Source organism: Rousettus aegyptiacus, unplaced genomic scaffold (genome assembly GCF_014176215.1).
Source record: "Rousettus aegyptiacus isolate mRouAeg1 unplaced genomic scaffold, mRouAeg1.p scaffold_m13_p_17, whole genome shotgun sequence".
NCBI lineage: Eukaryota > Metazoa > Chordata > Mammalia > Chiroptera > Pteropodidae > Rousettus > Rousettus aegyptiacus.
The window spans coordinates 25453264-25477066 of NW_023416292.1; the positions used below are offsets into that span (position 1 = coordinate 25453264).

Genomic DNA, 23803 nt, shown 5'->3' on the forward strand with positions numbered 1-23803 from the left:
TCGCCACCTGCGGCTCGCGGCTCCCAGCCCCGTTTCTCACGTCTGACGCCTCGCTCGGGCACGAGCGTCACAGCTTTTAAATAGCCCGTCCTTCCTGGATCGGTCCATCCAAGTCCCTTAGGGACGGGAGCCTAGCTCCCAGGTGCTTGTGAGAGCCTCCTGCTCTGCCAACCGACTGACCATCACATGGGGGCGCCCCGTGACCTGGCTGGGGACGGAAGAGACGGGGGACACACTACGAGGCACTGGAGACAGGGCTGAAGGGGAGAGTGCGTGCAGAGGAACCTTCTAGTTCTGCCGACGCCTTCAGGGATAGAAAAGCATCCAGCTTCTACTTGGATCATGGGGGGGGGGTATTGCAGGACTGGCCTTCGGGGGGCCCCCTCTGCCCTCTCCGCTGGAATGGCTCTCGGTGGGTCCGTTTCCACTCTGGGCTTATATGAAAAGGTCGTTGGGAGAAAAGGCTGGCTCCACAGCTGTGAGCACAGGGACGTGTCCCCACGCAGAGGGTCCCCAGTGGTGCCACGGTTGGGGGGGCAAGAAAGTCTCGTCATGCCAGAGAAGGAGACTCGCTTCTTCCAATGCTGTAGCTCGGCTTTCATCCTCTAAGACGGGGGATGAGAACGGTTTTGCGGTCACCGCTGGTGTCCAGCTGCCCCAAACTTCAGACCCCGAAGGCCCCGTGGGTTCTGGGGCACACTGCAGGGGACCGTGGCTGAACTCTGCTGGGAACGCTCAGGCGGGTCCTGGCCCGGCCCGGCCGAAGAGCCACGAGGGTCACTACCCCCGGCCGGTGCCACTTGGCTCAGTGAGTCACAGCAGCTTCTGGCGGGGGGCGGGGGGTGTTCTCCTTAGAAAGACGCGGAGCTGGGGAGCATGGCCGCAGCCTCTGGGGTCCGGGGCTGCTTCCTGCTGGCCGTTCTGGAGGCCCCTTTTTCCTGCCTTCGCTCCCCCACCTGCCTCCCTTTCTCTAGCTGGTTCTGTGGTGCAGTCGCTGACTGGAAATCTTGTGTGAACCGTTACTGCAGACCCAGGAGTTCATTTCATCACTGACAATCAGCTCTTGTCCTCGGGGAAACCTAATTAGGGATTACAGGACTTTTGATGTCGTTTCCATGGAAACCCCCATAGTAATGGTGTACAGGCAGAATACATGCTCCGGGGAGTCTGAAAAAAATTAATGTATTATTACTGGATTTTTAAGAAAATCTTTAATTTTTTTCCTTTTTGCTTTTATTTTTTTTTTTCTGCACATATATATATTTTTAATGATGGAAATTTTCCCTGGAGTTTTTCTCCCACAGAGAGAGAACAATAGAGAACACGAAAAGGCCTTTTCCACTTTCTCTCCTGTAATTTAAAAACATTCACAGTTGCAGAAGAATGAAAGTTTTTCGAACCGGTCAGAATGTCTTACGCAGGATCTCCCCTCAGAGCCGAGAACATTTTAATGAAAGATGTGGCTAAAATAAAGAACTGGACCAGCCTCGAGGCTTTCAAAACAGACGGGAAAACCAGTGCGTCCAATGAATCAACCGCAGACTTATTTACCCTGGGAGGAGAGAGAAAGGGGCGGGCTTCTTGCGTGCCTCGGGGCTGGGGGGCCTGGCGCTCAGCGCTCCGGGGGGCACGGAGGCCGTGGGGCCAGCAAGGCCGCCTGGCCGGCCCCGCAGCCAGCACCTGGTGGGCTCCAGAAGCTCCCCTGGAGCCGACCTGTTTCCAGGCGACCAGATGGCCCTGCAGACGTGGCCCCCACGAGGACCCTGCAGACCTGGTTTGGCTGAGGTAGGGGTGCAGAAGGAGGGCCCGGTGGACTTCACAGAGAGCGAGCCTGCTTTGTACCCGTGTGCCACGGCTGAAATTCCGGGGTTTCTGGAGAATCTAGAAATAGCTGAAATTCTTTCCTTTGATACTTCTAATTGGCAAACCCACCAGATACTGAGGTCTGGGCTGGAGATGCCACAGGCGTCAGGGGGGACATCGTCCCTTTGGAGCTCCAGCTGTGGCTGGTGGGTCCCCATCCGGGTTGCATGTTAGAATCAGCTTGGAGCTTTAAAAAAAAAAAAACCCAGCACCGGGGCCCCTCGGCCAGCAGTCCAGACGGGCGCGGTCTGGGCAGTCCAAACAGGCTGGGTCCGGGCAGCCCGGGCACGGGTCTGTCAGACCAGTCGGGAACCACGGCTTGCAGGGGGACAGGCGACAACCACGTAAACACGAGCAGAGACATGGCTGGGACTTGCGTGTTGTAAGGGGTGAGAGAGGGTGCGGCCGGGTGGGGCGTCTGAGCTGTACCTGAGGGTCCGATGAGGGCAGGCGCAGGGCGTCCTCCTCGGGGACAGCAGTGGCATCCTCTGGGACGTAGTACCCACCCTGCAGATCCACACCCCCAGCACAGGAGCCCCGTGGAGCAGAGAGGCCCTGTCTGCAGCCCGAAATGCCCACCTGCCACTCACGGCCCCTGCCCCACACAGCCCACGCATGTCCCCCAGGCCGGTGATTTAATAATAATTTTTCGAGATGTCAGTAGAGCACATTCCCTCTTATTACCTGTCATACTGGACCCCGGCACCAATCCCATGAGGGCAGGGCCAAGGTTAGTGGTCCCATGATGGAGATGTGGACCCGGGCTCAGGGGAGGGGTGCGACCGCCTAGGAACCCGCAGCTGATGACTGGATGTGTGTGACTGTGACCTCTGTCTAGCGGCCAGCCCTCCAAGCCCGCTCTGCACGTCGCCCCTCCCCCTCCCCAGAAGCAGGGCCCCTGGGGGCTGCACCTTCCTGTCAGGCTGGGCGGAGCACCAACACACCCTCCCCTTCGACTCCGAGGTCACAAACCTTGTTCCCCACGTCCCTCAGGAATTGAAGGACTCTGTGACTTGGTGCTTCAGCTCCTGCCCAGCACGGACCCGGTTACCATAGCAACCCGATGTGCTTCACTATTATAGGGTGCATGGCTTTCATCTTGGACTTGAAGAGTTTGGCCAGCCAGTCATGTTGCCCGGCCTGGCCTGGCAGTGGCAGTTAGGGGCAGAGGGGACCCTCTGACCAGCCAGAAGGCCTTTTCTGTTTCCACGGATGGCGGAAACCATGTCTGGGAGCACCCGGCTCGGCCACCGCGCGGACGGTCTCGGTGGGGGCCGCGCTGAGTGCCCTACCTGTCCTCCCTGTCTCCCCAGTCCAGAGAGCACACCTCCCCACTGCGGGCTCGTGGGCCGGGGCAGCCCCTCCGACAGTTGTGCCCTCGGCACCTGCTGGTTCCCTCCGTGAGCCTCATCATGGGGACATGTGCAGAGATGTCTTGTTCAACTCCGAGTCCCCCGGGGGCTCAACACCTGGGCCCTCTCTGTCCATGGACCCTGCACGAGCCCGGGCTGGACACACAGCAGGTGCTCAGCAAATGCCGGTCAGCGGCTTCACCCGGGCTGCTGGCTTGATGGCTTCGTGGAAGGCCAGGGCTGGAAGGCAGACTGGGCGCCCCGGAGCCCAGCCCTCATCTGATGGAAAGACTGAGACCCCGCCACGAACACTGCTAAAGATAACGGTGCCCACACTCGCTGGGCGCCCGGTGCTTGCTGGGCGGGAGTCTGGGCACTCGGCGTCCACCGACCCGCCACAGCCTCGCGGCGACCGCCGCGCAGGAGGCCTTGTCACTGTCCCCAGGTGGGCACGCCGAGGCGTGGAGAGGCTCCGTGACTTACCCACGATCACAGAGCTGGTTGGTGTCAGGATCGGGATCCAGAGCCAGGCCGTCCCCATTCCCAGGGCCACCCCGGTGACAGGCCGCTGCTCTGCCCGGGGACGCCGGTGGTGCCCTTCTCTGTCCCCCGGGAGATGTCACTTTCCATCTACACACCCCACTCCAGGGCTGAGCTCAGGGCCTGGCAGGAGCTTGGGGACCTGTTTCCAGTACAAACGAGCTGTTCTTCCCCCTCCTCATAAAACAGCCACTTTAGGGACACACCTCTTAGCAGGAAGGGACCTTGGGAAGCACTTGGCAAAAGTGGAGGCCAGCAGAATGAGTGTCCCGGCCGGGTCTCCCCGCCTCGCGTCCGGGTGCTCAGCGCCCCAGAGAGGGCCCCGTGGCCGTGGGCCAGCCGCCGGGTCCCTCCTCGCCCCCCCCCCCCGCCCCCCGCGCGGTGGGTCCCGCCACACTAACGGGCTCTCTGCCCCCGCCAGCTCTTCGTGATCGACAATGGTGCCGACGACTGGCGGATAGCCATGACCTACGAGCGCATCCTCTACATCAGCCTGGAGATGCTGGTGTGCGCCATCCACCCGGTCCCCGGCGAGTACAAGTTCTTCTGGACGGCGCGCCTGGCCTTCTCCTACACGCCGTCGCGCGCGGAGGCGGACGTGGACATCATCCTGTCCATCCCCATGTTCTTGCGCCTGTACCTGATCGCGCGCGTCATGCTGCTGCACAGCAAGCTCTTCACCGACGCCTCGTCGCGCAGCATCGGGGCGCTGAACAAGATCAACTTCAACACGCGCTTCGTCATGAAGACGCTCATGACCATCTGCCCCGGCACCGTGCTGCTGGTGTTCAGCATCTCGCTGTGGATCATCGCCGCCTGGACCGTGCGCGTCTGCGAGAGGTAGCCGGCGGGCCCCGCTCCGCGCGGGCGGGAGGGCGGCGGGCGGGCGCCAGGGCGCATGCGCCCCGCGGAGGGCCGGGCTGGGACCGCGCGCGCCTCCCCGCAGAGCACGGGAAGGGCGGGGCGAGTCCCGGCGGAAAGGTGACTGCCAACTGGAGACACGAGCCGAGGTAAGCGGGGAGAAACACGTGCATAATATCCTTTTTCGCTTCCCTTTTCATAACCAATGTATCAGCACATTCCAGTGGCGACGTTAGCCCTTTATCATGGATAACAACACTTTGCAGTTTCTGTGTTATCCCTTTTTTTGGAGATGAATGATGCTCACTGGCATTTTAAAGGCTCTGAGAAGTCCTGCAGTAATGAAGCTGGTTTGATTTTGGTTAGTCCAGATCCTCCCCTGAAGACTTCGCCCGCAAACCCTTTTCAGTGTATCACGCTATTGGTGCCTCGCTACTCAAAGTTGGGTCCACAGACCAGCAGCATCGGCACCCCGGATAACTTGTTGGAATGCAGACTCTCAGGCCTCACCCCAAAACTACTGAATAGAGTTCGCATTCCGACAAGTTCGTGGGATGATCCGCGTGCACCAAAACGTTTGAGAGGCCTCCTACCGATGGAACACGCTTTGGGAAACATTGTTCAGGGAGGCTGGGGGATGGGCAGTGACTCGGGGAAACAGCTGGTGAGAGAGAAGGGGGTGTGGCCTGACAGAGACAGGCCCCTACCAGTAATGCGGCCCTTCAGAACTGCCGCCACCAAGCTCCAGGGTAGAGCTGCTGCTCCCCCTACAGCCACCACCCTCCAGCCGCCCTGGTACCTCCTCTCCCTTTCAGGCTGGCCCCGGATATCCATTTTACGCTGATTTCACATGTGGGGTCTGAACCCCTAGGTTAAAACCCTGGATTCTGTCCCTAAGGAGCTGTGAGACCTTGGGCAAGTCACTTGACCTCTCTGGGCCTCAGTGTCCTCATCGTAACCTGAGGCTCTCTTGAGACAGAGGGAAGGTAACTTGAGTGGTCGCCTTTGTTATGCTGGGAGGCCTGGTCAGGCGTCGCGAGTCACTTACGCGGGTCCGTGTGTGACCCCTAATCCAGCAGCACTTCCGGTGGTATTGCCTCGTCTTCCGTGGACCAGTGTCCCGGCAGAGAGAGACCGCGCCGAGGAGACCTGGAAAATCGCCCCACGCGGGCAGTCGAGCCGGACTTCCCGCCTCGGCCGAGAGGTTCTGGTTGCAGGTGTTTCTTGTCCACATCTGGCCAGCAAACACGCAGAGGGTGTCCTGCAGCAGGACGAGGGCCCCTTGGCCCCGCAGGGTCCGTCTCCAAGTGCCACCGCAGGGTCACGAGACGCTTCTGCTGGACAGAGCCCCAGGGACCTACGGTAGCCCCCTACCCAGAAGCCTGCCGCGCACGGCTCGGCTGCTGGCACTGTGACATCCGCTCTGCAGAAGGCCACACCTCATGGTCCTCTGGTAAGCAGATGTGCTTGTGCCCGGGTCTCGGGCCCCCGCGGTGCTCTCCGCTGGGCGACGCGGCGCCGGCCTCTCCGGGCCTCGGTCCCCTCCTCCGGGGGTCGTAGCTCCTTTACGGACCTCGCTGTTGGAGTGCAGCGAGACGGGGTGTGTGAACCGCGCACGGCCGCACGGCCATAGTGCAGCTGACAGTGACGGCGGAGGTCCATCGACAGCCCCGGGGAATTCCGTGGCCGCCTCCCGGCCGCGTCAGAGGCCGGCCACTGCACTCTTCCGGTTTTCCTCACTAGGCCAGCAGAGCCGAGGTCTCTAACGACAGTGATCGAATTCGCAGGGCCCTTTAAGGTGTTCGAAAGATTCCTGGTCCTCCTATCTGCCCTGTTTGCCATGTCTGGTCACCCCGTTTCTCAGATGAGCACATGAGCTGAGCATGGGACAGAGAGTCTGCAAGCGAGATTCATTGTTTATTGAACGTATCACAAGCACAGCCGACGAGTCTTCACAGGGGAAGAAGCATGCTTCGGAGTACGCAGTCTGCAGATACCATAGTCTGCCGGGCCGAGGTCGGGTGGCCCGGGCCCCCAGCGGAGCCCGGGCCTCTGACATGACTGACAAGCCCCAGCTGAAGTCCAAGGCAAAGGTACAGAGAAGCAACGGGCGAATCGAAAATTCTCCTAAAGTCCCCCTCCCCTCGGGCAACGGCCCTTTGAGCAAAGGCCGCTGCTTGGATCTCGCGCGGCATACGCAGGCCCCCGCGGGCATTCTCACGGCTCTGGCTTCTGGTCGCTGACCCCGTGCCAGTTGATGCTTCATATTCACGTTTACTCCGCTCGCCCTTGCCGTCAACCTGTGACAGAGGAACCGTGACTGTCCCCGTTTCAGAGTCGAGGAAGCAGCTGTAAAGGCACCAGCTGAAGTCGCCAGCTAGTCAAAGTGAAGCCAAAACTTGAACTTGACTCTGAACTTCACGTTCGTCTTGCCACCCCAGGCTGAATCCTTACGGCGACGCTGCGGCCTGGTCTCTGCTGGGGACGCGCCCTCTCCGTGTGTCTCGAAGCCACTGAGACTGACACTTCACGCCCAGCCTTGCTGCTGCGTCTGCCTCTGACGTCTGTGTTCTTAGCCATTTTACCACGCTGCCTCCAGTGCCGACTTCAGGCGGAGTCGAAGCAGATCCCAGTGCAGTGGGTGCCGTGGCGTGCCCCCCAGACACCCCCTCTGGGCCCAGGTCAAGCCCTGTGCCCGGGGCAGCGAGCACCCAGCACCCCGTCTGTGTGGGGGTTCAGAGGCCCAGCCCTTTCGCCTGCAGCAGGACGGCCCGCAGGGCCACCGGGCTCCCGGGCTGCCTGAGGGGCCACCGGAGGCCCCGACGTGACTGCGTGGCTGTCTGCCCTTCGTCTTCTCCCTCTGCCCAGTCCTGCGTCCCTCCCTCACTCCCCACCAGAGCTGGTGCCGAGAGCAGCCACCACAGAGCTGCCGCACCCCGGCCTCGGAGGCTCAGACTCTTCCTAGGAATCTGCCCTAGGGAACTGTGAAAACGGCTATGAATAAGCGTGCTTTTTCCTAATCTGGCGACAGACACACTTCTCTTAAAAGGACCAAGCAATTTTTTTTTTTTTGAATCGAGCTTAAATGACCATTGTCCTTTCCCAGCGTCAAATAATAAGCATGATTGGCAGAAACCTCGAGGCAGAATCCACCCGCCGGGGACAGGACAGAAGCTGGAGGAGGGGCTGCTTGGGGGCCGGGTCGGAGGATGACGTGGGCCAGCTGGCCTTGATCTCTCTCAGCCTGATCGGAGGATGATTCCGTCACCTGGGACAGCAGAGCGCGTAGGTGACCGGTCCAAGGTCACGTAGCAGTGTGACAGGTTCCAGAAGAGCTCTCGCCGGCTCGTTTACATTCCAGGTGGCTTCCGTCAGCCTGGACTTATGGCTGGCTGTGTGCACACCCTCTGTGAAGTTGCTATGGAAATCCCGCTTCGGCGAGATGCGTTTTGAAAGACATTTCTCATGTCTCAGGCTGGCTTTTATGTGACAATAGAGGTTTTCCACATTTCCTCCTCCCAAGGAGGGAGGAGGGGGAAGTAGTCATTCCCCAGAACGGCCCGCAGTGGGGGGGCCCAGGCGGTCACCGGGAGGGCGGCCGCAGCAGCAGGCCTGTTTTCCTTGGCCGGGGTGAGACGCCGCGTTACGATTCCGAGGCCTGACGGCGGTGGTGCTTGGCATTCTCCGGGGCTCTCCTGGCCGCCTGCCTGCCGCCCACAGTCCGCCCGGAGCCCATCTGAGGAACCTCCTCAGTAAACACTGTCACACGCCGAGCGGCCTTGCCGGCGGGGTGGGGTGGGGGGGGGCCGTGGAGGGCTGTGGGTGGGAGAAGCGGCCTTTCCTGGCACACCCTGAGCAGGGCATTGCCAGCTCATGCGCGTATGTGACACTCCCTGCCTGGGAGGAGTGTCAGGCCGCTCACCACGCTGACAAAGCGGCTGAGCTGGGTTTGGTAAGTGACTGTCCGGCCCTTTGAATGGACTCGCAAGCTGGACACTTAGGCCTCTCGGCACGTCAGGCCTCAGGCCCCATCGGCAGGTACCTGGTGACGGTGTCAGGAATTTTTGTCTTCTTCCGCATGTGGGTATTATAATGATACATTTGCTTCCGGAGACCTGGCCGCTAGAATCGGAGAAAAACAATTGGTGCCCCATTCTTTCTCTCAATCAGACAGAGCCGCCCCCCTCCCATTATAAGGGAAACGAAAAGAGGGTTCCTTCCTCCACCCTCTTCTGCCTCATCTCAGACCCCCAGCTCTGCAGCATCCAGAAGCCTGGTATCGAGACCCTCCCTCCCCTTCTCCCTCCTCCCCCTCCCTCCTCCCTCTCTCCCTCCTCCCCAGCTCCCTCCTCCCCAGCTCCCTTCCTCCCCAGCTCCCTCCCATAGACTCTTCCTACCGCTAGCAGAACCTTCAGCTCTGAGATGGTAGCAGGGAGACAGTCTACAGGATGAGGTGCACCGCACCGGGGGCTGCGAGCCCCCGAGTTGAGCGCTCATGTGCAGGCCAAGCTGGGAAGGGTCTTGAGAACCATGGACCCAGGACTGTGGTTCCTCGTGGCCCCTGGGGGTTGGGGCACAGCCCCCAGGGTGGACCACATGCGGGACCCCCAGAGATGATGGGAAGAAATGATCAGAACTTCGTCATAGTTATTTTTATCTAAAATATCAAGGTTTGCCAATATTTAATACGCAGGTAGACAGCTATGCGTGGGTGCAATTTACGATGAATATACGTGTAGTGGAGCAGGATGCCTGCTAAAATTTTTTACTAGGAGGAGTCCATGACTTCAGAGGTTTGTAAACCACTGGTTTGGGGCATCAGAGGACCAGTTAGCGAGTGAGGAAAGCATCCTACCGCATCGGACGGAGCCTGCTGGACGCTGGGTCCCTGTCCTCTAGCTGGAGAAAGGAGACGTCAGTGCCCCGTAAGGCAGAGCTGCTCCCCGAGGCCACCCTGCTGCCCGGTGTCAGGTCCGCACAGGTCACTGCCAATTCCGGGAGGATGACTTCCCGGCAAGGAGCGGGGGATGGCCAGGGAAGGAGAGAGGATGCGGGGGAAGCGAGGGGATCCTGCAGGAGGCCTCTGGAGCGAACCCGGGGCATTGAGAAAGGAAAGCAGCCCCAGACATGCTTCATTGCGAGGACAGAAAGCGGCGCTGGAGGGGTCTGGCCGTGCCCAGCAGGGCGCAGGCGCACGCGGCCTTTGCGTGGGAGGAGAGACCAGGCGCAAGCGAAGATGCGCGTCTGGCTCACCTAAGCGCGGAGCTCCAGGAAACTGGAACCGTTTCGGCGAAAAGGAAATCCACGGCGGGGGCACCGAAGCTTTCGAAATGTGGAATGCGGAGCGCACCCTTAAACATTCTCTCGGAATGGGGAAGACGAGGAGCGATGAGAGGAGACGGTGGATGGGGCGCAACCAGCGGCTACAGAATCGAGGCTAAATCCGAGACTCGGGGTTACGCTGGAGGAAGAAACAGGGATAATCTGGGCAGGAAGCACGGTCAAGGACACGCACGAAGAAAACGTTTCCAGAGCCTGCGGCTGGAAGTGGGGCGGGGAGGTGAAGATTAGGCAGAACGAAACAAACTTCGGGAGAGTAAGTTAAGTTTGCAACAAGGACGAAGAGGGGAACTAAGGAATTTAAAAAAACAGAAGGAAGGATTTATAAATTCCGAAGATACCAATGTCTAATAAATATAATCAAGAAAAAAGTTAGAAAACACAAACAAAATTAAAAATTTGAAGGGGGATAACTACCGGTTCTGAGGATGTTTTAATAAATGAGAAAAGCTTTAAGTTTTCTGAAAAGGGAAGGCCATCGAGGGGAACTTTCTCTGCAAGATATTAAAATGTATTATAAAACTAAAGGAATTTAGACCCCGTGGCGCTACCAGTAATGACAGATCAATGAAACCTAATGGAAAACTCTGAAATAAAACCCTAGCGCGTAAGCACCCAATATGTGAGGAAGAAAACCAATTAGGAAGCAATAGATCGTTCCATAAATGGTAATGGGGAGATTGGATTCTTGGATGAAATGTCTAATCAGAGCTCCATCTCTCACAAGCCGCCAAAATAAATTCCAGGTAAAGTCAGATGTAAAAGAAAAACCATGAACAGCCCTAGAAAACAAAGTGAATATTTAATCATTTCTGAGATGGGAAAGAACCGTTAAAAGCAGGAAATCTCGGAAGAGAAGGAGCGTGAAGGAAAAGAGAGGCGTATTTGATCACATCATACACACAATTTTAGGTTTCTGTCCTTCAAAACTACAGACTTGTTTAAAAAGCAAATGTTATACTAGGAAGAATTTTTGCCACAAACATGGCAAGACGTAAATATTCCTATTATGCAAAGCAGTCTTAGAAACCAGTCAGGAAAACCCATCTCAGTAAAAAAGAAACAGGCTAAAAATAAAAACAATCGGAAAGGAAAAAAATAGAAAAAGCCAATAAAATAAAACACACACACATACACGCACGTACACATTCAGCCTCACTGATGGAAGAACTACAAATTAAAACTGCAAGGAGAGATGTTTTTTTCTCTGCTGCACTTGACCAACATTTACATACGTATAACTCAGCACATAAAAAGTTGTTATTGGCGGTGGCGGGGTGTGTGGGTTGTTTCTCCCCAGCTCATGGCAAGAAGGAGAGTGTCACCACCTTTCCAGAAAATACTTTATCAATGTGTCATGGGCACCTGTGCAAATGTGTAACTTTAACCCAGGAACGCGCCTGAAGCCGTTGTCATGCCATCATCCTAAACGGATGTCAGGGTTCTTCAGCCCAGGGCTGTCTCAGATTCTGCAGGATCAGAAACCAAGCAACTGTCCTGGAGTTCACTGGTTGGGTAAAGCGTAGCCTGTCCCTACGGTGGGTGGTTAGGCACCAGCTAAAACATCTGCTTCCGAAAACCATAGCAAGGGAGGAAGGTAGTCATGCCGTGATGTGTGGAGAAGGGGCACACGAAACGGCATTGTGCAGGACGATTCACGATATATAGATATTATAATATGCATAGAAAATGCTTGGAAAATGTGTGTGCATATTTAGTGTTTTTCCGTTCCGTGAATTCTTTTTATGACGTCGCATCGTATTTCCCACAATGAGAACGTGTTGCCTGGTACACGTCGGTTTGCATTTTAAGGGAAAGAGGTAGCATTGGCTTTTACTCCCTCCCCAGACCTCTCTTTTCTCCTCCATGTTTTACCTCTACAGAGCTTGACAAGTAATGTCCAGGGGCTGCGTTTTCACAAAGCTTCTCAAAAGAGCACAAAGGGAGTTAGTTGCTCGCCGAGGGTCCCCCTTCCGACCTAGCAGCCAGTGGCCTTGGTGGACAGGGCAGCGGGGTGACACCAGCCTAGGCTGGAGCCCCTTTTCCCGGCAGGTGTGGCACTTAGAGCCCACCCTCCCCACCCCTTACCGCGTGGCTGCGGGACGGATGCGGCAGGACCAGTGCCCATGCAGGTGGCAGGTGGAGTTCTGCAGGTGAGGGGTGGCCCGAGGGCGGGCCAAGCTGCGGGGGGCCCACGGGGACACGGAGCGCTTGTCAGTCTGCTCTGGGACCCCCCGAAAGGGCCGCGCCGGGAGCGGACAGGAGTCCTCGCAGGGCGCGAGGTGGGGGGCAGCAGGGGCTCCTGGCGGCCTCGCCGGCCACGTCCGTCCGTGGGCTGACATTGGCCGGGACAGGAAATCCGCGAAGGGTCCCCCGTGGGTGGTTTTGTTTTCCGTGGTGACCCCACCGTGTCCCGCGTCCAGCCTGGGACGGACCCCGCCCGCAGGCCTCGGCCGTGCCACGGGTGCCCCCTCCGCCACCCCGGGGGGTGTGGCACCGCACCCCCGCCCCGCTCAGCCTGGCCGCCGAGGGTTTTTCCACCCGCTTTTCGCTTTCTGTTTGATGCCGCCCCGCGTGGGCCACCGCCTGACAGGAGCCACAGGGTCAAAGCCGGAGGGGGACTGAGCCACGTGGGGACCGCGGAGGACTGAGTGCCTAGAGGCCCGTGTCCCGTGCTCAGCCTCAGCGGGGGGTGGGGGTCCATCCACGGGTCCGTTTATCTGCTGGGTGTTCCCGCGGCTCGGGGCTGGGTGGCCATCCCAGGCCCTCGCAGGCCGGGCGCTGGGCGCTGAGCTGGCCTCCCCCGCTCCCCGGGACCCTCGCAGGCTGGCCCCTCCCCGGCCCCTCTGTTCCACCAGAATCTCGCTCCCCGAGCCGGACACCCCCGCCCGGATTCCTGGAGGCGCTGCGCTCAATTACAAAGAGCTCGCTAAGTAAGAATAATGCTGCTGATAGTTATTGAGCCCTGCCATTTGCCAAGCAATAATGTTAGGAATTAAATGCACCTTAGAGAATAAACCACACTTGGTTTCTCTCCCCCATGGGGCTTCAGCCCAACAATAAGCCAGGAAACACAGAAGCGTGTAATTTCAAATCTGCGAAGGAGTTAAAAGCACAGGATCGCCGTGGTTTTTTAAAAAGCAGTGGGGCTGTGGGGGGAGCCCACCCAGCTGGGGCCCCCTCGAGGGGCTCTCCAGGGAGGTCAGGTTTCAGCTGAGACCTGGAGCACAGGAAGAAAGGGGCCATCGGCAGACCTGAGAGGTGGGCGAGCCCAGAGGAGGGTACGGTGTGTACGAAGGCCCTGAGCGGGCCAGAGCAGGCTGCGGGGGGCGCCGGGAGGAGAGCAGGGTGGACACCCGAGGGCGAGGCCGGGCCTGAGCCGCGGAGGGGGCGGGAGGCCAGGACCAGGGGCCGCAGGGGTCGCCGCGAGGGGCCGAAGACAGTGCCGGAGGAAGCTCGGAAGGGTTTAAGTAAGGGAATAATGCAGTCCGGTTCCTTCTAAGTATCTCCCTGGCATCTTTGCAGAGAGTAAGTGGGAAGCGAGGACAAGAGCAGCCAAGGGGGCGCGTTAAGAGGCCCTCGCAGCAGCCGGGCGGCGACGAAGGTGGCTCAGAAGGGGGCGGCGGCAGAGGGCCGTCCTCGGACGCGTCCCGCGTGCCAGGCTCGGCGTCACACGCGTGTTCCCGTGCGTCACGTCTGTGTCCGGACCCGTCGCTCTGCCCCCAAGTTCTCTCTGCTTCTCCCTGTTCGTCTCCCTTTTCTCGGGAACTTTATCAGTTTTTGGCTGTAAGCGACAGGAACCCAAAATAGCAGCCGCTCAGATGAGATAGACGCTTCTTCGTCATGCGGGAGCAGGCTGGACGAGGGGGGCCCGGCTCCTTTCTCCCTGTTGCCCCGCCGGCCTCGGTACGTGGCTTTCCCCTCGTGGTTCAGCAAGGCTGCCGGAGCCCCAGCCATCCCACCCGCCTTCCGGCAGGTGGGAGGGAGGAAGGGGTAAAATAGGTGTTCTTTCTCTTTAAAAACATTCGCCGAAAGCACATGTCTGTTCTCCTCCATTGGTCACTCGACTGGCTGGAGAAATCGAGTCTTTATTCTGGGGCTCCCTCGCTCGTTCCTGGGTCGATGAGGGAGGGGAGGAGGGCTCTTGGGCTGTGGCCGTCTCCCAGGCTCCAGCCCATTCGCCATCCCTGTACTCACGCCCTGCTCCACCCAGCCCTCTGCTCAGGCGGCAGGCCCCGCGGCTTGTATTCTGCATGGCCTTCCCGAGCCGCCTCTGGCCGTTCCCTCCCTGATACAGACCCCTGCCCTCTGGCTTCAGATTGTACAGCTGAAGGGTGTGGTGGCCCCTAAAGCCTTCCGTGGGCGACTGCGTCCGAGTGCCTTGCTCTAGTGCCCCCGTTCTCCGGGCAGCCCACGGTGACGCCAGTTGAGTTCCATCTTGGTACCCGCCGCCAGGGTTGTATGTCGGGGGAGGGAGAAACTCTCCTCACCCTTCGAGGTTCTTTCGGTTGGTCTAATAAGTAAATCGACACCAGGCGGATTCACAAGAGAAAATGAGAGGCTCGGAGATGGAAGGTTAGACCAAGGCGTGTTTGACCTTCCGAGCTGAGGACGAGGGAGGCCCCTTAGGGGCGTCAGGCGAGGGGGGTCGTCCTCGGCTGGGCAGTGAGAAGGGCAGGTGTTCAGTAATCAGATGTTTGCCCCGCCTCGTAGCTCGGTCGTGAAGGGTGTCTCTGGCGACAACTCGTAGGTGGACAAGTCCCCTCGTTTGAATTCTTTGAGGGAGAGGTCAAGGTTTCTCGCGAGCCCACAGGGTCTCGGCTGCCTTCGGCTCAAAATAATTCACATGCCCAAGGGTCGTGTCTTGGGGGGGGGGCCTGTTCTGAACCCCAATGATGATAACACTTCACATTTCTAAATATAAGGTTTTATTACCCACAAAATTGAAAGCAGTGGCACCTGAAGTCCAAAACCCCAGGCTCATCACGTAGCTCACTAAGGGACCAGCCGTGTGACCTTGGGCGAGTCACTAACCCTCTATACTAGGACAAGTGCCTGGTTCTGTAGCCGGTTCTTGACAAGCTCTGGGTCCTTTCCTTTCCTGGGCCTCTTTCTTCTCATCTGTAGGTTTGAGCTTTCGGCCTGTGTCACCTCCTTCCTGGCTGGGTTACAAAGTCAGGCAGGAAAAGCCGGGGAAACCGTGCAATCCAGGACCGCTCTCCGATTCTCCCGACGGACTCGAAGTGAGCAGGCAGGTTGGAGCCCAGAGGCCTCGCGGGGCTCTGGGGGCCTGGGACCCCTGATCCTGACGGTCCGCCGCAGGGTTCTGGGGCTGCTGGTGAAATCGGGGAGTTGTCTTATGTGGCCGCGTTGGCGGCAGCATCTGTGTGAAGGAAAATAAGTCTTCCTTTTCGCTTGGGCTGCGATGTCGTTGCACGATTTGTCTGGGGCATGCTCTCCGGTGCCTAGACAGAAGCTGTGATGGGTGCTGTCGGAAACCAGCAGACCGGGGAGCCGCTTCCTGTCGGTGCGCCCCGGCAGAAACAGCCCCTTGTCTGCGAACGCGGCGGCAGCTTTCAGAGGGAGTGGGCCGGGGGTTGGAGGCTGGCCGGACATTTTCTGAGACAGTATATGTCAAAGTGAATACAGTCACCGGCTCTATTTTCCAACTGACAGAGTTAAGTAAATGCGACTGTAGTTAACCGGGCAGTAGCTTTATAATTATTTTGTCAAGTTTAACATATGAAATTGCTCCCACTTAGTTACCAGTATTCTTAATTTGTTTTGTTCTTGTTTATACTTTAAACTGTGCAGTTCATTTAGGGAATAAATGTGTCTTGAGGCTTTTCATTATTTCAGAAATTAGACTCTCCTGGGGGGTGCCAGGCTGTCACTGCGGCTGAGTTAGGCAAAGATGGGGCCGGGGTCTCGGGAGCCCGGTGCAGGTGGCCTCGCGCCTCGGGCGGGGAGAACTGTCATCTACTGAGTGCGTTTCCATTCTTCTTGCACACATTGCCCCCCTGAACCCTTCCGTTTCGGGGGCCGGGGGCGGCGGGGCCCGGGGCAGCTCGCTGCCGTGCGAGGCCGTTGGACCTTCTGTCCCCAGCAGATGGCAGGTCTGTAAGAGACTCTTTGGGAGAGCCGCGCACTTGCAGGAGGGGAATACCGATTTTTGGATAAATGAAGAGCTCGCGGCCTCACAGTCTTCGCAGCGTGGCCTCTGTGCACGGGCGCTCTGTGAGGTGGACGGGGCGGGAGCCAGGATCCCATTTTAGAAATCGGGGGAATGGCGGCTTTGAGCGGTAAGCGAGGCGGAATCTCACCGCCAGCCCTGGGCTCGCGCCTGGCGGGGACAGTCCCCCACCTGCGACACTGCCCCGCCGTCCCCCAGGTCCCCCTGGCGGCCGAGCACCCAGGGCCGGCTCCCACTCTCCCTGATCCCCCAGGGCGTGAACGTTCCTGAGCCCCAGGTCACTCACCAGCCAGGCCGACGGGCGGCCCGCGTTGGGTGAACAGACGACGGCGATGGCCGCGGCCGTCTTGGCCTTCGGGAACCAGCGTGTCCCTGGAAAGCCCGTGGGGGACCGTGCTGTTTCTCGAGGCTGCTCAGCGACATCACTCATCGGGCGGGAGCGGAGCCAGCAGACCAGTGTTCAGCTCAGGAATGATCTCATCGCGCTCATGACCCTCGTCCTCATCCTTATCCACAGCTCCGGGGAGTGTGTGTGTGTGTGTGTGGGGGGGGGTTCTAATCATGACAGATTCGATCAAAAACCCCGGGGGGCCCTTCGAGGACGTGACACGGTGACACCGAGGCCTTTCCTCCCGCCTCCCTCTCCGTCTGTCTCCCTCACGCCAGTGAGTCAGTCTTCCCTCCCATCTGTTCGCTTTCTGGCACGTTGGGCGCCTGTCTGGGCTCTCCGCTGCTGCCTCCCGGGGCCGTGCCCGCCAACGCCTCCCCTTGTCCCTCCTCCCGTCGCCCGGCCAGTCCCGTCGGGGGTCCCAGGTGGGGAGTAGTGTTCAGGCAGCATTCTGTTGCCTGGCAACGTGCAGCAGGGTCTTCTGCGATGGCTGCTTCCTATGAACAGAGCCTGGGCTGGAGCTGCTGGGGCGAAGGCGCTTCCGCGGGCTTCTGGGGTGCTGGGGAGCGGGGAGACAGCCGGGCAGACAGCCTGGCTCCCACGGCGGCTCCGGAGCAGCCGTTCTGTCTCTCTCATGGCCGAGGCCCCGCCTCACCCTCCCCTGTCTTGCTTCGGGAGCCACAGGTGTTCTGCGGCCGGCAGTGTTGGTTGGGGACCATCGGAGCTTCTGCGTGACTTGGCGGTCACCTGCTGCGGCTCCCCGGGATGACAGCTGCGAGGCGGTTTCCACCCAGAGCTGAACTCTACTTCACCTAGTTCTCTGCGGGGTGCCAGGGGGCTGCCCGCCGGAGCCACCTGGACTCCGCATCTGCAGTCGGTCCAGCCACAGGCTCCCCAGAGCCCGGGCGGAGGGGGGCCGTAGCGGCGGTGGTGGTGGCGAGTGCGGACACCTGCCTCAGAACCGGAAGGGGCTCTCCAGCGAGTGCGGACACCTGCCTCAGAACCGGAAGGGGCTCTCCAGCGAGTGCGGACACCTGCCTCAGAACCGGAAGGGGCTCTCCAGCAGGTTTAGCCAAATCCTCGCAGTTTACAGATGGGGACGCCCGGCCCCAAAGCAGGGAGGGGACGTGTCGCGAGGTACACAGCAGGTGGGAGTGAGTCTGAGCCCCCAGAGGAGGGTCTTTCTCGTGGGGACCTGACCGTCCGGGGCTGACAGCCTCGTGGGGCAGGAGGAGGCAGCGCAGCGGCAAGGGGCCCAGGGCTGCTCTCTGGCCCATGTCCTTGCCCACAAGGAGCGAGGCCGAGGGGCTGCGGGCAGCCCGAGGCTCGGGGACTCCCAGAGACGAGGCTGACCGGCAGGCAGAGTGCCTCCTGCCCGGGTCCACGTGCCCGCGCTGCTCTCTCCCTTCCCCAGAAAGGTCCAGAAGTCGGGGCATCCCGGGCCTCCGGGCCGATGGGCCCTAGGAGGACCCCACTCCTGGGCACAGGTGGTACCACAGGGTCGCTCTGGGGCCAGCCTCCTGGGGATCTGTGTCCCCCGACATGGCTCCTTACGGATGGGAGTGCGGCCGCCCCTCCCGCCCACCCGCTCTTTGTCCTGCGTGGAGGAGGGGGGTGGTCACAGCCGCTCAGAGCCGCAAACACCGGGGAGCTCCGTGGCCCAGGCCCCTCATGTCTCGGGGGCAGGCGGGGGCCCAGGCTCTGAGGGGGCAGCTGGCGCTCGGGGCTTTCCCTTCGTTCTCTCCAGGCCCTGCAAACGGGTGCAGGTGGGCCGTCTCTCCGGTGTCTCGCTGCTCCTTGTCCTCCAGCAGGAATCCTGCGTTTAGGGGGCTGAGGAGAGGAACGCTGAGCGCCGCCTGCCTCCCCGCCCCCTCCGCCCACTGCGCCCCCTGGAGCCGGCATCGGTTCTGCTGTGCGCCTGGACCCGCCCGTCGATCGCGTAGCCCAGGTCTCCGTGGCTCGGCTGTGTGTGACAGGCCGGCCTGGACCAGCCCCTGCGACCCTGCCTGCCCCAGACGGTGTCACCTTTCACGTGGCCGGCTCCCTGCAGTCCAGATCTGGGGTCGGGCCCCCAAGAGACAGAGGAGCCCCAGCAGCCTCCCCACCCAGCCTCTCTGGGCCTCTGCTGTGGACGCCACCGGCCAAACACAAGCTCTCACGCCCGGCAGATGGTTCACTCTGCCAGTCCCCTAGTATAGCTGAACACGGGGCATGACATGACGAACCCTGTTAGCAGGAGAATTCGATGGGGCAATGCATGCCGGGCTCGGCCCCCGGGGCGCGTGGCTGACCCTGACAAATGGCGAGGGCTGTTATCTCTCACAGTCGGGCCGACTGTCCAGTGCGACGTCCCCCACAGACGCAGTCCCAGACGTGAAACGCGGTGGGGCGGAGGTCATCTCTGGGGTCTTTGAGGAAATACTTGGCAAGACTCTCGGCCACTGCTGTTCTTGCCTCTGTGTACGGAGAGCCGAGAGCCGCGAGGCCCCTGAGCTTGCGGGCTGCGCCCTGCGACTGATGGGCGCGGCCAGGAAGGCTCTAGCGGAGAGGGAGCCCGGGCCCCTCCCGCACACGCGTCTCTCTGCACTGCGGCCTTTGGCCCTTTTCCTGCCGCCGTCGGCCCCCTCCCTGCGCTGAGCACCCGCTAGGGGCTCACGCCGAGGGCAGATGCATGAACGGGTTTATCAGGCCCCAAACCCGTGATCCCGGGGCCGGAGCTGCGCCTGGCCTCGTCCCGTTATCTCATCTCCGTTATCTCCAGGCGGTGCCTCGAGAGCTGCCCTATACATGTCGTCTTAGAGAGGGAGGGCCCGCTACCCAGGCCATGCAGCCGCGGGGCAGGCGCGGCCCGCCACACCGGCCCCAAATGCCGCGGGAGACGCGCTCCCCGTGGGAACCGTGCTTCTTCCAAACATACTGTTTTTCTCCATTTTCGTGCATTTTTTTAAATTAATAGTTTCCACATCAGGAAACATGGAAATATATTTCTTAATACGAAGAAAGAAAACATTGCCAACAGAGAGACCGACGCGTAAGGATCGGCCGGATGAGCCATCCGGTTTTTAATTTAATAACCACTCGGAGAGGTTGACAGCTCTTCCCTTACGGGGGGAGTGGGCCGCGGAGGGGAGGGCGGCTGGCCTCCCTCCCGTGGTGTGTCCGCCGAACAAAACCTCTCAGCTGACCCGGGGCGAAGAGAAACGCACCATGAGGGATGCCGACGGGCGCCCTGGTTTGCACTTCCCGCCAAGGCCCGCGGGACGCCGTCCAGATGAGTGCCGCCAGCCAGATGCCCCGTGACAGGGCGCGCGCCCCGCCCCCTCTGCGAGCGCGGCCACGCCGGCCCTGCCCCTTGCTCGCAGAGAGAGGGCGGCGGGCCTGCCTCGGTGGCACTTGTCTCCCCTTTAAAAATAGCCGAGGCCTTGGCCCGCGCTGTTCCTCACTGGGGCTGGAAATAAAAGGCTAGATTTAGATTCGTCTTGGAAAGATCCAGGGCTGTTGCCTTGAATTACCTGGAACGAGGAAACGTCCTTATTTTCCTAAATTCAAAGCCGACTCAAAAAATAGGACAGGGATGACGTGGATGAGGAGTGATTTCCTGTGTGCGTGTGTGTCACCGCGGGCACGTGGTCCAGTCGGCTCGCGGTCGGAGTCATTTATTTCACAGTGTAAGATGTTTAGGAAGGAAATTGTTTTTAAGAAAAGAGGGAACTTTCCCTTCTCGCCTTGATGTGAGTTCGGGGAGCTCGGAAGTCACCGGGAGCCGTTTATTCCGCGGCCGGATCTGCATGTCTGCGGTGCTGTCCCTCAGGCCTCGTGCTCTCTGAAATCCTCCAAGCTCGGGCTTACAGCACCCTCGAGATGCGATGACTTTGTCCCCACGCCGCGGGCGCTTGATCATTAGGAGTCGACGATGTCGAGGCCCGGGTGAGGGTAGAACCGCGGACGGGAGTAGAAGCCAGGGCTCCGCGACGCTGTCCCGCGTAGGCCCATCGGGCTCCAGCCGGTCACGTGCAAGGCCACTGTCACGCTGGCAGGGACGGGGCGAGCGCGGGCCGGGCTCTGCCCAGCCACACGGCGCTGCCTCCCCGCCCCGCCCCACCGTGACCTGCACATGCAGCTGCCGGCGCGAGAATCAGAAAAATCAGGGGCTCTGTCCCAGCCTTCTCGTCTACTTGCTTTGAGAAGTCAGTCGCCAACTTTCCTGAGCTGCTTTTCACTTCCTTATAAAATCTGGGTCCTGCTGGCTCGTCATCAAGACAAAATGGGATCGTTCAGTCATTCGACGAACGTTCCTCGATGCACTGGAGCTGCAGGGAAAGGCCTCCTCCGCGAGGCTCGTGTCCCAGGGGGCTGAAACGGACATGCGCGGGAGGGTGCGAGGCGGGAGGGAAGGCGGGGCCTGGCCGACCTGGGGCATCGACGGTCGTACATGGTGGTGACGACGCCCCTGCGAGAAGTGGGCCTGCGAGCGAAGGCTGGAGGTCCCCGGGGCGGAGGACACTGAGCCGGGCGTCCTGCTGGGCCCAGCACCTGGGACAGAGGACGAGGAAAAGGAGAACCTGACGGGAATGACCTTCGCCCTGCGGGGCGCGTCCGCCCCCTGCTGTCCCTCCAGGCCCCGGGTGGGGGTGGGGGGTGGGGGGTGGCTGCCTTCGCGCCAGGCGGAGGGAGGCCCTGGGAGCCGCAGTCGCTCGCTCACGGCCCACTCGGCCCGTCCACGCCACTCCCCACCGCAGAGCCACGGCGTCGTGAGGCAGGCGGGGTGCACGGCAGGACACCCCCCTCCCCTGAAGGGGAGACCGACCGAGTCTGTGCAGTGATTCGCTGGGGGTCGCAGGGCCGCGAGGGCGCGGAAGCCCGTCCTCCGTCCTCCGGCTGCAGCCGAGTCGTCCCGCTGTGCCCGGGCCAGACTCACACACGCAGTGGTGAGGTACAGGGAGGCCAGCTGCTTTTCAGTGTGGCTGGTGTGCCGGGCACTGTCCTAATCGTTATGGAAATATCAGCTTATTTACCCTAACGGCAACTCTGCGAGCCGGTACAAGGACTGTCCCCTTCTACAGGTGGGAAAATTGGGTCAAGGTCACGCAGACTCTATGAGGCAAACCCTGGATTCGGACGTGGGTGGCTTGGCCCTAGAACCCGTGCATTCAGCCATGACCCCAGACGGCCAGGCGAGGCGGCGAGGGGGCAGTGCGGGTACTGAGCGGTGTGGGGAGCTGAGGCAGAGAACTCGCTGTGGCTGGGCAGGTCGGGGTCAGCGAGGACAGCGACAGGCATGACAGGAGTGTGTCCGAGGCGAGCCAGGAGACGGCCGCTCTGACCAGGGGGCCGGAGGAAGAGGACGAGCTGCTGGAGGTGGCGAGGGGGGCAGTGTTCTGAGCGGGGGGCACTAGCCGGGTCGGAGGAGGCCGCCAAGGGTCAGGTCGGGTCCCCGGTGCGGGGCGTTTCGCTGGAGAACTTAGCAGGCACGGGGCCCGCGGCTCAGTGGGGACAGGGCTGTGATTGTGAGGGGCTGGAGAATGGCTGGAAGACAGAGCCGTCCCCTTGGCTGGAGTCCTGCAAATTCCCAACAAACAAGCTGGACCCGGGACAAATGGCCAGAGCCGTCGACTCACTAAGATTCATGGGAAAAGAGTTAGGTCACGGCTGCTGCCAGGAAGCTGAGTTCTCACTGCCGGGAGCGCCGGCTCCGAGCCCGAGGCACCTGGCAGCCACCGTGAGGACGTTCCTCTGCCGAAGGGAACAGCCAAAGGCGCCTCAGTTAACTAAAATATAAATATTTTATTCATCAAAAATACTCTAAAGGAATACTATAAAGAAAATACTGTATCTGTAAAACACCGTAAAGAAAATGAAAAGACCAAGCACAAACTGGAAGCGGACATCTCTAACACATAAACCGGCAGCTTTCCTCTTATCTGGGACATAGAAAGAGCTCGGACTCACTAACAGCGAAAGAGGGAGAAAAGACAGCAGCGAACCATTAGGACGACGGGCGACCCTCGTGAACGACGATGGTTCGCGGAAGAGGCAACGCAAGGGACCAATAAACACGTGCAGGGTGCTCACGAGGGAAACGCCAGGTCACGGGCGAGAGGCGCACCCGCCCGCCCGCCTGGCGGGAAGCAGAGTCGGGTGCCGAGCACTGGCGAGGCTGCGAGGCGACAGGGAGTCCCGGGCACAGCGGCAGGAAGCCCAGCGGCGCCGCCCTTCCGGAAAACCGCATGGCGTCTTCCAATGAAGGTCGATACGTGTGCACCCTGCAAGCCGGGGTCTGCTCTGAGGCGCGTGTCCGCGAGAAGCTCCCACGGGGCAGCGGGAGCCGCGGCCAAGAGCGTGCGTAGCACTGTTGCTCGTTGGAGGACAGAGCCGGACGCCACCCAAACGTCCAGCAGTGGGTGGGTGGCTAAACGAGCTACGATGGAGTCACGTGATGAAACACACCGAGGAGTGAGAACGCCCTGCAGCCTCACGGATCAGCATACGTGTCGAGGAGGAGAAAGGGCAGTTCGTGGAAGAGCTCGCCGCGTCAGTTACCTGTGGCCGCATGGCAAGTCAGCCCACGGCGTCGGGGCTTAGCGCGACACATGCTTGCTGCCTCGCGGGGGCCACGGGTCGGGGACTCAGGGGCGGCTGGCATGGGCACCTCTGGCTCTGGGTGTGCACACCCGTGTGGAAACACTGAAGAAAAACAAGGTCACGGTCGACATGAAATTCAGGACGTCGATGGCCTCTGGGGTCGCGGGAGGGCTCCGAGCGGCCATGGCACACAAGTCGGTTCCGCAGGGCGGGCGGGGCGGCGGGTCCCGGAAGGCTCCCTTCATTTTAAGTTTGCGTTCCCTGCGTTTTCGGCTTCTTGGTCCCGGGTTTGGTTTGACGTGTGTGGAAGTCAGGGCCGGGCCTCCTGTGGGTTTCGCGCCCTCCACGGGTCCTTCCCACGCACCCTTCTCCGGAAGCAGCTGCTCCCACCTCCCTTCGCAGCGTGAGCTCAGTGTTGACCTCCGTGACCCTGAGTCACGGTCGCGTTGCCACTTTTTGGGGCTCGCGGTTCCTCCGCAGTCCGAAAGGTGAGGGCTACGCTCCTGTCCACCCAGGACGCTTCCTGTCCCCCCGCCCGCCTTTCGCAGTTAAGTCACAAATGTGGCCCCGTCAGTAACCGGCGTTTGAGTCACGCAGTCAGCACGGGTCCGATTCGGCTGCTAGCTGAACCTCGGCGGTCCCTTCCCGCAGAACTGTGTGTTTCCCGGTTGATCATCTCGTTTG

General features: G+C 60.4%; 1 protein-coding gene across 2 annotated transcripts in view; it reads left to right on the top strand.

The window, feature by feature from the left end:
* Positions 1-23803, top strand: part of KCNN3 (potassium calcium-activated channel subfamily N member 3) — an 80097-nt gene that overhangs the window by 37901 nt on the left and 18393 nt on the right. For both annotated transcript variants that reach the window (XM_036234852.1, XM_016134139.2), the window contains exon 3: positions 4177-4595. In XM_036234852.1, coding sequence (XP_036090745.1) covers positions 4177-4595 — 419 coding nt within the window. The remainder of the gene's footprint in view (positions 1-4176; positions 4596-23803) is intronic.